We start from the raw sequence: 16,789 nt of genomic DNA, 5'->3' as shown, positions 1-16,789 counted from the left end.
TGTTCGGTGACACCCGAACTTAGCCCTTCCTTACTTGTTTTATTCCGCTTTTCCATCATTTCACTTACTGAGCATTACGCAGTGTCAACGACATTGTATAGTACGTAAAGGTGGACCTCTTTTTGATAAAGTCGTATTGTCTTTCTAATGGACCGCCAGCTTTCTGCATTGCTAACTCCAAGCGGTTTCTTATTATGTTTTCGTACACTTTGCCTCGCTTTTGACGTAGAGATATGAGGTATCGATAATGTCGATAACGTTGCGCCTACTTCTCACGAACAACGTAAGGACACACCATCTACAGGTACTACTRCAAAAATGATCTATTCGTGGCTCACGAGCCTACCAAACTAGCCTAACSTAAACTAACTTGATGGTCAGCTGATTTTTGACAAATTGGCGATACTTATGATTTTTTAGTATTTCTTTTATAAACAAATACTTTGTAAAAAATGTCGCTTCATTTTGGCCGTTTGCCAGCGTTTTTTACTTAATAAGATTTAAACATAATCTAACATGCATACATATGTGTGTTTGTACGTATGTATTTAACGATATATTTGTATTGTGTGCACATGGCGCACATTTTACGATTTGTTTAGAAAGCACTGAGCAAAACAGAGAAGAAACATTGTAAAGGGTGTTTTTATGTATTTTTCTTTGATGGCAGCATGCTCAAATGCAATATTTAAGCAAATAAATGAAGTGAGCGGCAATTGCAGCAATAATACACTTGTGAGTGTGCGCCGAAACAAAAAATTGTGTTAATCTCTGAGCAAAATGAGGACAACGACGCCGTTTCATACACTTTTATGCTTTTATCATACGCCGATCCGCTATTACGGACCGTTGGCATATGCGAGATTCTAACATTAGGCTAAGGCTTTCAATGCAGCAGTCGATTTGTCTTAATGTCGAAAATGTCTAAATATAATTTTAGCATTAATGGGCGAAAAATTTCTAAGTGCTGCATTTCAGCTGGCAGCTTTTAATGCAACGGTTGTACGTGAATTCTCAACAGCGCGTAGTGGGCAGCACGTAATAAGACAAAGGATTTGTGTTATTATTAAACAAAATATTTTCAAAATAATTTAGAATGTGCTAAAAAAATTTTAGAAAAATTTATTACAATGAAATTCCTATTATTATATATCATATACGCGCTACTCTACGCTAGCGCCAACGCAGCTGAGGAGCGCCCGAAATTTAATGTCGGTAAGTGCAGCACGCAAAATTATGCTTGTTACCTTGGCTTATAATTTKTATGCATATATTTATCGAAAAAAGGCATAATTTTCGCCAACAAAAATGATGAAACCGAAATCGCTTTCCGCACCGCCATCGAACGCGCCAATGTCTTTGAGCGCAGCTTCGAGTTGGAGCCCATTGTGGAGTATGCCGATACCGATGATAGCTTCATGGTGGAGAAAACCGGTTAGTCAATTAACTTTAATATTACTTATTGAAATTGTTATTAATTTGCGTTGTTGTCCATGAAAATTTTCGCTTTTCTGCAAAACAGTCTGCAAATTGATTGCGCAAGGCGTTATTGCTATTTTCGGGCCAAACACAGCAGGCGGCACAGGTATGTAAGCGCAACGAAAGAGAAAAGCAGCGCATTAAGCTATGCAAAGCTATATCCATAAACACACATACATATATACATTATCACACACATATCTACTATATTTACAAAAACACACACTTGCATATAACTGTATACACACATATATTCATATATAAATTGTGTTGCACTTGAGCAAGTTCATCTCTGCTCCTTCAGCAAGTGATTGTTTGTAAATAAATGCCTCTGGCCATGTATTTATAGTATACATATATATTTGCAAACATACACACCTACATAATAGCAGGCACCTCTGTATGCATTCGCGTTCTTATTTATAACTCCCCTTGAAATTTGTTAACCTACTTACCTACAATTTACCGGCGTTCTTAGCACGTGCTGCACACTGGTGGCGCATATTATTAGCACATTCAATTGAAATTGTTATTTTTTTTTTAAGTGAAAAATGTCAAAAGCCAACCGTATTATTTTATGCTCTTAAGTTAAGGGGTTAGATGGGTTTCTCCTTGTAAAAACAGGTTTTTTTCAACAATTTTTTTGTCATATAAAAAATTAAATATTTTATTTGAATTTTTTATTGTTACAAAGATACACTATTAACAAAGAAATTCTGAAATTTTTGAAAAAAAAATATTTTAAACTCGGCCATTGCGAAGCCATTACCGGTGGCCCATCGAAAAAAAAGCTGCGCGCACGTTGGTAGCATAACTCCTTACAAGATCGTCTAAAGTGAAAAAATACGTGTTTCAGTTAAAACCTTAATCTAGAACTTGGACAAAGAAAAAAAACTGAAAATTTTATCTTTGGCAGACACTTTTTAAAAAAATTAAAATTACGCAATTTTTTTTTTTTCAAATAATTGTTACGGAAAAGAATCCTTCGTGAAAGTATTTAAGAACTTTACCTGAAAGACCTGTGTAAAATTTCATGAAGATCGACTGAGTAGATCTCGAGAAATCTTGCCAACCGACTTCAAAAACCCATCATCGTGAAAAATGCGCTTAAAGACGCGCACTTAGCCTAGCTAACTTCGAGTGCACAAGTTCTCAAGGCTGTRTCTCCGAAACTATTACTCGGATTAACTTGCAAATTTAGGACAATATTCTATACTTGTAGGTGTTGTAGAAGTTAATAATAAAATTAAAATCTAAAAATCGATTTTTTGAAACCTGTGAACCCAAGTAACCTCTTAACTATTGTAGTTTGCTTTGTTGTGTTGCAAACTGCCGTTAAGGGATCAGTAGGGTAATCTGGCCTGTTTTTTTTGACTTTTTTTTTGATAAAAATTTCTATTCTACAATAGAACTTTTTTCACAAAACATGAGGTACTATATATAGTGGAGTGTATAAAAAAATAAATGCGTTTTTTCACTGGCGGACACGATTTCTCATGTTTGGATCATCTGGAACACAAAAATTCTTAAAAAGTACATCCCTACTAGAAAAAATATTGATAAATAAGATAATAATTAACGATTGACATAAATTTTATCATAACACTATCAATAAGTTATAAAAAATATGGGGACGATAGCCAGGCGTTTTGTGAACATTAAAAAAAAAAATAATTAAGCAAATCGATTGAATGTCCGATCATGTCCATCAGTTTAAAAAAATATGTTTTGAGAAAAACGCGTTTAAAGTTTGAGGTACTGCACTGCTAGCGCCCCGAACGTCGAGCGGTATTTTTGGGCCATTTTCGAAACCTTGCAATGGTAAAGTGGATTTCTACATTAATTGTAAGGGTATAAGGGAAAAAAAAATGCAAAAAAAATTTTTTTGGAAAAATATTACCCTACTGACTTCTTAAGCAATACCAACATCTCCGCCAGGATCGAGAAAGACCTTTCCGAGCCGTTCGTTACCAAAGAAGGTTTCAGGCAAGGCGACTGACTCCCTATCGTGCGACTACTTCAACCTACTCTGGGAGAAAAAATTCTACTGAGAGACCGAAATGCGGGAGTAGGAAGAGCTTGACGATCTAGTCGACAGGGCTACTGCTCGAAAATTCTACGAAAAGATGTGGCGACTAACAGAAAGTTTCAAGATCGGAGTATACTTTTGTAAAACCCCCCGAGGTGTTTTAGTGACTGATACCCAGAGCATACTAAAATTATGGAGAGAACACTGCTGAATGGCAATGAATTCCCCAATCGATGACGATGGAGCGGACATTYTATTGCCCGACCATAAAGAAGTTCGAATAGCAATTACCCATCGTAAGGAAACAAAACTGCGGAGTGTGATAGATTGCCTAGCTAAAGCTTGCTTAAATACGTGGTGGCGAAGCTGCTTTGTAAAATATGGCCGAAYGAAAGCATGACCGACAATTGGAATTTAAGTGTGGTCCACAAAAAGGGATCGAAATCCAACGCAAAATAATTCTTKCCAACAAATAGTACTACGGAATAAGTAAGCAATTGAAAAGTAAAGTCCTCTCTTGACGAACAAAGAYCAAACTCTTAAAAGTCACTCATCATCCCCTTCCTGCCATATAGTGCAGAGGAATAGACGATAACAACAACTGATGAATCGACGTTACGAGTTTTCGAGAGAAATGTTCTGCGAGGATTTTTAATCCTTTGCCCATTAGCGACGGCAAGTATCGCATTCGATGGAACGATAAGCTGTACGAGATATACAACGACATTGACATATGTATTTTAGCGAATTCAGGGACAGCGGCTACGCTGGCTAATTCATGTCGTCCGAATGAACCAAAATACTCCAGCTCTGAGAGTGTTCGACGCAGTAACCGCCGGCGGAAGCAGAGGAAGACCTCCACTTCGTGGCAAAAACTAGGTTGAGAAGGACCTGGCACCAAACAATGAAAAGGAAGAACAACTGGCGCGGTGTTATAAGCGGTGTTTACGTCAATAAAAAAGAATAAGTTAGTCGACGAGTTGTGCTTCAACGTTTAATTTCCGTGAGGAAAATGTTTATTATCAAGATCTGCGTCCAAAAATTATGATTTTTTCTGTCAGTTATGACTTAGGCAGTGCAGTGGTTTAACGACTAGAGTTAAACTTTTCTAAAACGGTCGTGCATTTCTTCTTAGAAATGCTGCACTAATTATTTATATTATATAATAAATATAAAGTATATATATATATATGAATTACAATATCTATGTTTCACTTAACTGCCTTTAGCAAATACTAATAGTTCATTTTCAACACTTCGTGGTTAACATTTGTTTTCACTGGTCAAATCAGTTGTTGTTGTAGAGATTAAAACATATAGGTGAAAGTGCTTGTTACGAGTACCATAAAAGAAAAATAATCACTGGGATTCAWGCGACCAACCAATTCCATTTAACTATATAAATTACTCATAGAAGTGATTAGGTTAGAAGCGTTCTATTCATGGAAATTTTCTATTTTTTCTCGATTGAAGAAAAGACTCTCACCGAAGTTCTATAAGTATTAGATTAAGTTCTCATAACATATAGTTCACTGAGTTCGGGTTATACCAAAAATTAATGAGAATTGTACTTATAAGATAAGAACAAKCTATTAACAGCTAACAATACTAAAGCAACTATGAACCAATTAAGGAAAACTGAACCCAAATTTCAACTAACCTATAAAAAGTAAATAAATAAAACTCCTCCTCCCTCAGATGTAGTGTCATCAATCTGCAATACACTCGATATACCGCATATTGTTTTCGACTGGACCCCCAGTGAAGCACTATCCGATCGCCAACACTCATCGATGACACTCAATGTACATCCGAACAATATATTACTATCACGTGGCTTAGCTGAAATATTACAGAGCTTTAGTTGGCGCAGCTATACGATCGTTTACGAGACTGAAAGAGGTAAACGAAAGAAACAGTTACACAAATTATTAAAAGTTTCAAGCATAAACAATTTGTTTTGTAGAGCTACAGCAACTACAGGACGTGCTGCAGGTGGGCGAACCCAGCAACAATCCAACAACTGTACGTCAGCTAACCGAAGGTCCCGACTTTCGTCCATTTCTGAAGAATATCAAATTGTCCACAGATAGCTGTATTGTACTGCACTGCTCAACAGATAATGTTATGAAGATTTTAAAGCAAGCGAACGAACTGAGAATGTTAGGGGAATATCAGGTAAGCTAGCTGTTGATTTCTTGATATCYTTTAAGCTTAAGGTTTTTGTAATCCTCCATTTACAGAGCGTATTTATYACCGTGCTAGACACACACACATTGGATTTTCAGGAATTGCTTTCAGTGAATGCTAATATTACGACCATACGCTTGATGGACCCCACCGATTATCAAGTTAAGAACGTGGCACATGATTGGGAGGAACATGAAAAGCGCGAAGGTCGTTATTATCGCGCCGATCCGTCACAAGTCAAGGTAGTAATCACAATGTCTTCACTACTATTAAATATTAGTATATAGTATACTCTCTATATTTTCCATAGACAAATATGATTCTGGCTAATGATGCCGTTTCGATGTTTGTGAAAGGTCTCGCCGAGCTTGGTATTGTCGAAGAACTTAATCCACCGAAGTTGGAATGCCGCAAAAATCGTGCTTGGACGCATGGCCGACGTATTATTGAGTTCTTAAAAGCGGTAAGTATTTTATGTTGTTCTACCACAAGGAAAAATAACACAACACACATAACATTAGATTGTTGGTGCAATACTTGTACAGTTTGAAAGGATTATAATGGTTACCACCTGTTTAAAATTTTTAATAAAACAATTTATAGGAAAAATTAATGCTATAAACTGAAATCATTTGAGGAAAGTTAAAATACGCAAAATTTTTGTAATGTKGCCACCTATTCAAAAATATTAACTTGTTAAGATTGATAAAATAAGTTAAACATTAAAGTAAGGCATTAAAACAACCATTTTTAGGCAGTTAATTTGGATAAGGGTTGGCACCTATTTAAAAATTTAATTGCCTAAAATAAAAGAAATAAATTAAATTTTAATTAAGAATTTAATAACAGAAAAATAAGATTCGAGTTAAAAGTAAAAAATGTTGCCACCTATTTAACATATTATATTTGTTTAAAATTGAAAAACCAAATTAAATTTAAATTAAGGGCTTTTTAACATAATAATTGATTCAAGAAAGTTTAAAGTAAAAAAAATATAATAGCATAAAATACAAAATAATCGAATTATTATAATATGTATGTATGTATGTATACCAAACTAACACCGTTTAAGAAATTGTATGCATGAAMATTCTTTGAGAAGGGTTGCCACCTATTTACCACTTAATTTTAATTGCCTAAAATTTAAAAAATTAATTCARTTTTAATTAGGAATTTATTAACACAAAAAATTAGATTCGAGAATGTTTTCAGAAGTGTTGCCACCAGTATAATATAAGTTAAAATATATTAAAGAAAAATACTAGGCATCGAATTACTACAAGATGGATACCAAACTAAAGTTAAAAATGTATGCATGAACATTTTTTGAGTCCATCTGTTTAAATTTTTTTATTGCCTAAAATTGCAAAAATAAATTAAATTTAAATTAAGAATTTATTAACATAAAAAATTTGATTCTAAGAGATTTTAAGTAAAAAATGATTYGATAAGTGTTGCCACCTGTTTAAAAATATATTAAAGTAAAATAAAAAAGCATCGAATTATTACAATACGGATATAAAATGAAAACAGTTTATGAAAATTTAATTATGGACATTTTTAGAGGAGGGTTGCCACCTCTTTAAAAATTTTAATTGCTTCAAATTTATTAAATAAGTTAAGCGTAAAATAGGACATAAAAATAACCGGTTTGAACAAACTGAAGTTTACAAATATTTTGAGAAGGGCTGCCACCAATTTGTAATATATAATTCAGTAAAACATAGAATAAATGAATTGTTACCAATAAACTGATTAGTCTTACTAATTTAAAAATGTTTTCTACTTTTTCCCACAGCGCTCAGTAGAAGCCGCAACAGGTCGTGTAGATTTCAACGAACATGGCGAGCGTAACTTTTTCACGTTACGCTTCATGGAGTTAACTACCACCGGTTTTCTTGACTTGGCCACTTGGGATCCAGTGAACGGTGTTGATTCACTCGAAAAAGAGGATGCCAGTGAAAAGCGTGTGGGTGAGAAACTTGCTAATAAAACAATGATAATCACTTCGCGTATTGGTGCGCCATTCTTATTAAATAGGTAAGTGTTAAAGTTTTCAGTGGCCGAATTATTACTATAAATCAGTATTAACTGATTTCAGAGAACCAAAAGACGGTGAAATACTACAAGGCAATGCACGTTATGAAGGCTATTCAATGGACTTAATAGATGCCATAGCMAGATTGTTGAACTTCAAATATGAATTCGTATTGGCGCCCGATGGAAAATATGGCAGCTTTAACAAATTAACGCAATCATGGGATGGTCTAGTTAAGCAGCTGCTAGATGGAGTGAGTAACATCGCCTCGAGAAAGCGACTTAAACTTTTTTTTTTTCAACATTACACTCCTACAGAACGCCGATCTTGGTATTTGCGATCTCACTATGACTTCCGCACGTCGCCAAGCTGTTGACTTCACGCCACCCTTCATGACATTGGGCATCAGCATACTCTATGCGAAGCCCGAACAGCCACCACCGGATCTTTTCTCTTTCCTTTCGCCATTTTCTTTAGATGTATGGCTATATATGGCTACTGCATATTTGGGTGTTTCGCTACTGATTTTCGGTCTTTCGCGTATGGCACCAGCGGACTGGGAAAACCCACATCCCTGTAAGGAACCCGAAGAAGTAGAGAATCCTTGGTGCATGTCCAATACGACTTGGTTAGCAGTCGGTTCCATTATGGGACAAGGTTGCGATATATTACCTAAGTAAGTGCTGTCAATGAAGATTTTCATTGTTAGCAATATATTACCGCTGAACTTAATGAGATGTCTGAAACTATGATCTTCTAAGAAGTAAACATACATTAAATCCAACCTAAAATACCAAAGGCTTTTAATAAATCTTATACTTTTTGTATAATGTCATCTTAGAGCTGCTTCGACGCGTCTCGTTACCGGCATGTGGTGGTTCTTTGCCTTGATGATGTTGAACTCTTATACGGCCAACTTAGCCGCCTTTCTGACAATGTCTAGGGTAATGAAATGGCAATACTAATTGTTTTGAGTTGAGTGAAAGCCGCATATTATTTTCTTTCTAGATGGAAAGTTCAATTGAGAGTGCTGAAGATTTGGCGGCCCAAAGTAAAATCAAATATGGCGCTTTACTAGGCGGCAGCACAATGGGTTTCTTTCGCGTAAGTGTGCGAGCTTTTATGCTTAAATATTTAGCTAGAGCTTTCAAGCTTTCGGTTTAATTTTTAATTTACACGAGCTAAAGCTTTCATTTTACTGTTTGCAATAGTACGAGTGTTACTAAGCTTTAACTTTACTTATTATCATTTTTGCATGAGCTTTAAAGCTTTCATATTTTATTAATGCTAATCACTTACTTTAAGACATTATTGCACAAGCCTTAAAGCTTTCATATTTAGCTAAAACTTTCACTTTACTGTTAAACATTTTTGTACGATCTTGTGAGTTTTCATATTTAGATAAAGCTTTAACTTTTTTTTTGTCATTATTGCACAAGCTTTAAAACCTTTATATTTATCTAAAGCTTTCACTTTACTTTTTATCAATTTTACACGAACTTTAAAGCTTTCATATTCGACTAAAGCTTAAAATTTTCCTTTTTTTCATTATTGCACATGCTTTAAAGTTTTCATATTTATCTAAAGCTTTCATTTTAYTTTTTGTCATTATTGCACWAGCTTTAAAACTTTTATAGTATATTTATATAAAGCTTTCACTTTACTTKTTATCATTTTTGCTCGAGCTYTCAAGCTTATATATTTAAATCTAGAGCCGTTTCACTTTAGCTTTCGTTTTTATTTTTTTCCACGAACTTACATATCTAGCTAAAGCTTTCACTTTCCTCTTTTTTCAAACAGGACTCAAATTTCTCCACATATCAACGCATGTGGACCGCCATGGAAACGGCGCGTCCATCGGTATTCACCAAAAACAATGATGAGGGCGTAGATCGCGTACTTAAGGGCAAAGGACTTTACGCTTTTCTCATGGAGTCCACCACATTGGAGTATATAATCGAACGTAATTGCGATCTGATGCAAGTCGGCGGCTGGTTAGATTACAAAACGTATGGCATTGCAATGCCGTTTAGTAAGTGTATMCAAAAATGTTTTTTAGTTTTAAAAACCTACSCATTTATTCTTCTTTYTCTCACAGACTCTCCCTACCGCAARCAGATCAGCGGTGCCGTTTTGAAGCTTGGCGAATCTGGTATGCTCTCGGAGTTGAAGCGTAAGTGGTGGAAAGAGATGCATGGTGGTGGTTCCTGCTCGCAAGCGGAGAGTAGCGGCGGTGATACTCCTGAATTAGATTTGGAAAATGTTGGCGGTGTGTTTCTTGTTTTAGGCATTGGATTGCTCACCGCTATTCTAATTGGTATGTGCGAGTTTTTGTGGAATATTAAAGCGGTGGCTATAGAAGAGAAGGTATTTGCTTTTGYTTGATTTTGTTTAATAATTAATATCGCCTTTCATATTCATTCACAGATTTCTCTCTCAGAAGCCTTCAAAGCTGAACTCATGTTTGCGCTACGCTTTTGGATACAAACAAAGCCGGTACACACAGCTTCTAGCAGTGGTGGTTCTTCATCATCCTCCTCTTCATCTTCAAAGTTGTCCAAATCTAGTAAGTCTTCGTCTTYCTCATCATCCAGCTCAACGAAACGTTCGAAACGATCATCGAAATCTTATGCACGCTCAATTTCGCAAAGCACCAAAAGCATCATAAATGGCACACACGATCTGGAGAAGAATGATTTGTCGGTACATGATAAACTGCGTAAGATTAGCTCTATGTTTTCACTAAAATCTGCACCATCCGTACCATCTGTCGCCAATGTTCACTTGGAGCCACCGCCAGCATTAAAACATAACTCTCAGCCTAATCATCACCATGCAGTTGATAAGCATACACAAATGGTTCGGGAAGTGGCTCAACAGACAACACTAACCTCAGATGATCGAAGTGATTGTGACGAGGTTGAAGCACAACAGCCGGAAATCGATGAAATACCAATTACGCAAACGCACCAACATCACAATCATCATCATCATCATCACCACCACCACCATCACAAACATCACGATCATAATCATCACCAGCAACTGGATGATCAACAACCGGCCATGCAGCTGGTCGAACGCACTCCAAATGGCAAAGTGGCACGAAATGGTCATGTCAGTGTTGGCAGTGCAGAGGTTTGAAGCTAAATTTCAATTCCCTTTCAATTTGATATTTATATGCTACATATAAGCAGCAGTACATATGTATCTACCTCTATCCCCCTTCCAGAAATATATAAGATCTACTAATAGTTCAATCCAATTATATTGTCTAAAACAAGTGTAAATATTATACATGTACTCTGTATTATCCCGGTAAACAAATACATATATTGCTTTTTCAAAGATGAACCTTCAGAGTTCAAACATTTCTACTTTCGAAAGAAACCGGTTCGAAACATATGTGAATATGGTGGTTTATTACGTGTAGGTACATTTTTTCTGAAAACTAAAACATTTCCGTTTTTCACGTGGAGTCTTAAAACAGTTTTTCAAATAATTTTCAACGGTGTCGGGCGATATCTGGAGAAAGCTGGGGTCGAATCATTACATCCGTGAACGTATCACTCGTCACGTAAAAGTCTGTATTTCGTATTATGACACACGTGATCGTAACGCTTAAATCGTAATCTGGCATGATGACGTAAGTGAGCGAGTATATAAACGTATCCGTTCGTTCGAACCGTCATTCGAACGCAAACTACCGATCGTAACAAACGAATTTATTTAAAAATGTGAGTGTATTGTAAATAATTTATAATTTTAGAAAATTTTTAATAATAAATCTATTTTAGGACAAATTATAATAAACTAAATCCTACACAAAAAGATGTAATGGCGGAATTCATGTCAAGTCATCCATGCTTGGCAAAAAATAACTTTCCAAACTCTGCGCAAGGAAGAATTACTTTCAATAAATTATGGGAGGAACTGGCGAAGCAGCTTAATGCCATGGGGCCACCAATTAAAGATGCTAAGTTGTAGAGGAAGGTATGTATATAATTTATATGCAATATACTTTGATAAAATATAAATTTTTTATGATTTTTTTAGGTTTTTGCTGATCGAAAATACCAAGCAAAAAAGAAGCTTTCCTTCAAGCATCGAAGCAGCGAAGTGGAGGAGGTTAATCGAAGCAGCTGGACTCAAAGCTTGCGTAGAGGGCATAACAAATGTTTCTGCATTTGGAAATAACCCAACTACGCAAGCTTCGACATTTACCGTTAACTGTGACAGCTGTGATGAGGAGGCAAACCCTTTCCCCAGCTCCTTACCAGTCCCAACAACTTCTAAACAGTCGCTACTCGCTACAACAACAACAACGTCAACAGAAAAAACTCCAAGCACTTTGAGAAGAAAAAGTAGGAGTGACGAAAAGTTGGAGTTACTTCAACAAAACATGAAATCGCTCTCAGCTTTTCAAAAAGGCATAGACCAGAAGCTTAAGAGGTTAGTAGCAGCACAAGAAAAAATGCTGGCACTACAGGAAAAAATGGTTGCTATGAAGATGGAAAAGCACCGCATCCAACAGTCGACACGGGAATTAGACCACGAAATAAACAAATTGGAGCTCGAAACCTTACGAAGAAGTTTATTTTAAAACTTGGTACATGAATGTAAATATTTTTAGTTTAAGCATTTAATGAACTTTTAGTTTAACCATTTAATGAGCTTTTTTAGTTTAAGAGAGCTTTATTTATTTTTGAATATTATTTATGTAAAATTTTAGAAATGTGATAAAAGCAACAAACGTGATGAAACGACTATTTAAAATAAAAATAATGAATTTTTATGAACAAAATTTTTGTATTTCGATTTAGAAGGAAAAAAAAATATATACAAGGGTAACGACATAGACATTTTCATCTTCAATTTATTAAACAGTGCTTTATTTGATCTCTTATTGTTTGGCCGATTGCGGTGAGGCGGTTCGCATCCCCATCACTCTCACTAGAGCTCAAATAAAAAAACAAAGTCGGATCCATCTTGATATTCAACCATTTGATATTTAAACAAACAAATTGATTGAATATTTTGCAACAGTTTTGACAGTTCCACAGCTATTGTGACATAAAAATACGATCCAAAGGAATGTGGAATTTAAAATCTATTGTGAATTGAAAAGACATTACGATACTTTTGCTTTCGTTTGTCATAATGCCAATCATCGCATACGATTGACGTATCACGTAATTTTCTTTCGTATGTTTGCCGATTCGTGCACGGATGTAACAATTCGACCCCTGTCTTCATCCATCTGGCACACTTTTTTCTGATATTTAACAACACGAGAACGATATCTTTTATCACATTAACGTATATGGTGGCTCATCGAGAACCGATGTGAGTCTACAATGAAACTCGTTAACATCAAATGAGAGGAGTCATCGTTTACAGCAGCTTAGCACTCTTCCTATCACAGCGCGATTCCTCTTCCAAAATCAAGAACCAAATCACCGACGGTTCACAAGATAGGAAATATTTCTTTCGATACTCGAAAAAATATCGAACAAAGGATTTGTATCGAGTTTTATATCTCTAAAAAAAATCTCGTGTGCGAAATCGTTGCGAATATTTAAAAGGCCCGTAAGCCTTTTATCAAAAACACAAGCCTACGAGTGGAACAAAGCCTCGAGACTCGTCTCGATAAAGCTGATTTTTTTTTTCAAAAAGATTACGAATTTAAATCCAAAAACGCTATAAATACCATCGATCAATCACCGTATTCACCAGATTTCTATAAACTGAAATTGCCGCTGTGTGGAACGCGTTTTCAGTCGGTAGAAGAGATAAAACAAAATTCGCTAAAACCCAAAAAGTGCTTATGAAAGTTTTTCGAGAACTGGAAAAATCGTTGGCATGAGTGTATTACATCTGGTTGGGATTACTTTTAAGGCGACAAAATAAATATTGATGAATAATTAAATATTTTTCATTTATTTACAATTCTCATTTAGCAAAGGTACAAATTTTTAATGTAACAATACCAGGATATAAATTGAGTTTGAAGTCATCCGTCCCCACGAAAATGGATGCTAAGTGACACGAAATGGAATATTTAAGAATGTCAACTAGGCGACATTCATCCAAATGATTTCGGGATTATTTTACGCATATGGAACTCCAATCCAGATGAAGCAAATATTCGAACTGAGCGGAACCCATCTCCCTAATTTGAATGTAGTTGAACCTTACGGAAATAATATTTTTCCGCAAAACTGAGTTCTCAGAACTTTACATATTAGTTTTATAAAAGCCTGTTTGACTGAGTTGTTGGTTGGCTAAAATTCTTTAGATTATTCCCGTACCAATGAACAACATTTGAATAATCAGACCTGAAGACTTTTTAATGTGTAATTACGATCGAAAACCTGTCGTTTCTCAGGTGTGTTTTTGACGTGGCGGATTACAAACTCTGCGCACAACCCTGGGGAGAAATGTTTCGCCTCCTCACTTTAGCTCGCCTTCAAACGGAGGTTTTTTGGCTACGCAGTGGATAAATGTTATAAGACCTGAATTAGTGAGCTGCTTGAACCATATAGCGTTCAAAGAACTTTCTTCAATTGCGTCAACTTCTACACATGACTCCATTTTCCCTGCACTGTTTACTACGCTAAAATTATTCTTTGGTAACTGGGCAACTTAACTGCATTACATTTGGCAATACGTAGTTATTCAATATAACTCCATAGGGCTTCTCTATACCTGTCATTGTCGCTTGAATGATTCTGGCTGAGTTTGCTCACATATACATATGTAGAGGTAGTATCGTCTTCCCCAACACTAAAGCTTTTTTCCATTAACGTCTGGACGGACGGATGGATAAAGAGAATCTACGAAAAGATGCGGCAGTAACATAAGGTTTCAAGACCGGACCATACTCTTGTAGAAACCCTGGAGCTGATCCAGTGACTGATGCCCCGAGCATACTGAAATTATGGATGGAATACCTCTCTAACCTCCTGAACACTAGAAGATAGTGAACCCGATTCTCCAATAGATGACGATGGTGCAGACGTCCCATACTACACTTGAAATCTCCAATTGGTGTAAAACAGCGAAAAGGGAAAACGACTTTGCGGTGTCTACGCAAATAAAGAAGAAGAATATGTCGTTTACAACAAACTTTGTTCAAAATTTACACTTATACCACAATTTTAACCTTTCATAATATAATGCTTAATAAATGCATGCAGAAGAAATAATTTATCAAATTATTTAAGATCCATAATTTCATGTTACTAGTTGTCCCTATCGTTGTTGCATGCAGTAGACAAGCTTCAAACACAAATTTTGAGGAAAATTATTGCAAATTTTATCGATGAAGTCCTTCAAATCAGCCAGGTTTTGGGGTTTCACTACAGCTACATATGTACATGCATCTTAAGCATTGCCTAAGCATTTTAAATAGGTGACAAGTCAGGGCTTTGAGGAGGTCATTTCAATGCACTCACGTATTCATTTTGTAGTTGTTCTATAGGGACTTTTGCAGTATGAATGGGCGCGTTGTCCTTTTGAAGAAGGAAATCCGGTCGAATTAGTCGATGATATGTGCTCTTTATAAAATGCTTGTCGAAACCTCACGCTAATCGTTTCCCAAAGTCAGCTATTTTATTTGAGATTTGGGTTAGTGTTTATGAAATGCAGATTTTTTACTAAACATTGTTATTTAATTCGTTTCAATTTTTCTAATGACTGCAATCATATTGAAATAATTGCATCGTCTTCGTCGTATTGTTAAGCCACACGAATACACAAACGGCTGGTTGAAATAATAATTTGATATATGTACATACGTAAGTAATATACAGTAAAAGCTCTGTTAAGTGGACACTGACGTTCGCAGCGATTTTGTCCGCCTAAGGGAGATGTCCGCTCAATAGGTCCGCATTGTAAGGAAAATTAAAAAAACAAATATATGTAAAATGTTCCCTCCACTAAGGAAATAAATATGTTAATACATTTCAAAAGATTTTGTAATAATTTTTTAATACCAAAGTAAAATATTCATATATAAGAAATTCAGATTCATATATACATAGTAAATAGGTGATAAACTTAAATGAAAGTAGATCTAATACTACTATTAGTATATATAAAAAATTTAAAAATTAGTTTTGTTGCTGGAAAAATTTACGGCTGGTTGAGTTTTGATTGTTTTAGGTTGTCCACAAGACGAATCTCTGAAGATGTTAGTTGTTGATATGCAACAACATCACTTTTAGCAAACGTTTTCAAGCGAGAAATTTGTTTGAATGCTTCATGGTAATTATTAATTAGATCCGAGTGTTCCACAGTTACCTCCTCATCAAAATCACTTAAATCTTCCCCAGTATTAGTAACGAATTCATAATCAATTTCAATACTGTCATTTTCTGTGAAGGCAACGTTATGACTATTTAAATAATTCTCTAATATGAAGTCACTAAGTTGTATATCAGTGAATATCATCCTGAAGCTCAAACAGTTCGCCATTCGAATTTTGTATAAATCCAGATTTTTGGAAACAGTTTTCTAAGTTTGACGCTTCCATTTTGTCCCTAAGAAGCTTTAACAAAACACAGTATATTTTTTGATAATTCTCATGCGGATTTAGCTGTATATCTTTTATGTGTGGAACACAATGCTAGCGACAGACTGCAGCAGCACGGCAGTGAACTGAAAACGGCGTTGTGAATCCTACTACTTGAACGTTTGTGAGAGGGCAGCAACATAACAATGGCCGGCATGTACACAAAACAACGCAGTTGTCCATTTTGCATGTTCACAATTTCGTTGTGGCCATACTAATACCTTGCACTTCAATGAAATTTTATAATTTTGTTCAAAGTGAAATTTTTTATGCAAAATATAAGAAAATAGGTAAATTTATTTGTTTTAAATTATCAATTGTTATTAYAAATGATGTAACAGAGCTATTTTATGCTTTTTTCTATAAAATAACATCAAGTTTGTTAGAGCTGTGAATAATTTTACATTTTACATATTAGTGGCATAACCACTCTACCTCATCTCTCTATCTTCCATTCTACTGTCTACTCTACTGTCGT

General features: G+C 35.4%; 2 protein-coding genes across 3 annotated transcripts; both read left to right on the top strand.

Annotated features, from left to right (window-relative positions):
* The first annotated feature begins 1,130 nt into the window (after positions 1–1,130).
* Positions 1,131–11,096, top strand: LOC108971037 (glutamate receptor ionotropic, kainate 2). Of its 2 annotated transcripts, XR_001993520.1 has the most exons (16): positions 1,131–1,215; positions 1,288–1,434; positions 1,523–1,585; positions 5,207–5,410; positions 5,475–5,686; positions 5,752–5,940; positions 6,009–6,161; positions 7,497–7,738; positions 7,800–7,989; positions 8,054–8,412; positions 8,578–8,680; positions 8,745–8,840; positions 9,537–9,768; positions 9,835–10,103; positions 10,164–10,937; positions 10,978–11,096. XR_001993520.1 is itself a non-coding variant. In XM_018936814.1 (15 exons), the coding sequence occupies exons 1-15, from the start codon at positions 1,131–1,133 to the stop codon at positions 10,878–10,880; spliced, it is 3,261 nt and encodes a 1,086-aa protein (XP_018792359.1). In that variant the 3' UTR covers positions 10,881–11,096. The 2 variants fall into 2 exon arrangements, 1 of the variants encoding a protein (XP_018792359.1); XM_018936814.1 differs by having other exon boundaries at positions 10,164–11,096.
* Positions 11,097–11,676: 580 nt separating this feature from the next.
* Positions 11,677–12,370, top strand: LOC108971126. Its single transcript, XM_018936975.1, has 2 exons — positions 11,677–11,729; positions 11,793–12,370. Exons 1-2 carry the CDS (start codon positions 11,686–11,688, stop codon positions 12,337–12,339), a joined length of 591 nt encoding a protein of 196 aa, XP_018792520.1. The 5' UTR covers positions 11,677–11,685; the 3' UTR covers positions 12,340–12,370.
* The last annotated feature ends 4,419 nt before the right edge of the window (positions 12,371–16,789 follow it).

The sequence above is a fragment of the Bactrocera latifrons genome, unplaced genomic scaffold (assembly GCF_001853355.1).
Source record: "Bactrocera latifrons isolate USDA-ARS-PBARC rearing strain unplaced genomic scaffold, ASM185335v1 scaffold_108, whole genome shotgun sequence".
Lineage (NCBI taxonomy): Eukaryota > Metazoa > Arthropoda > Insecta > Diptera > Tephritidae > Bactrocera > Bactrocera latifrons.
Note: the sequence above shows the minus strand (reverse complement) of the source record. Positions and strands in the feature narration are given on the sequence as shown.

Coding starts and splice junctions, on each gene's coding strand:
- LOC108971126 (XM_018936975.1), top strand. CDS start 11,686: ATGCCATGGGGCCACCAATTAAAGATGCTAAGTTGTAGAGGAAG. Junction 11,730..11,792: donor ATGCTAAGTTGTAGAGGAAG/GTATGTATATAA, acceptor TGATTTTTTTAG/GTTTTTGCTGATCGAAAATA.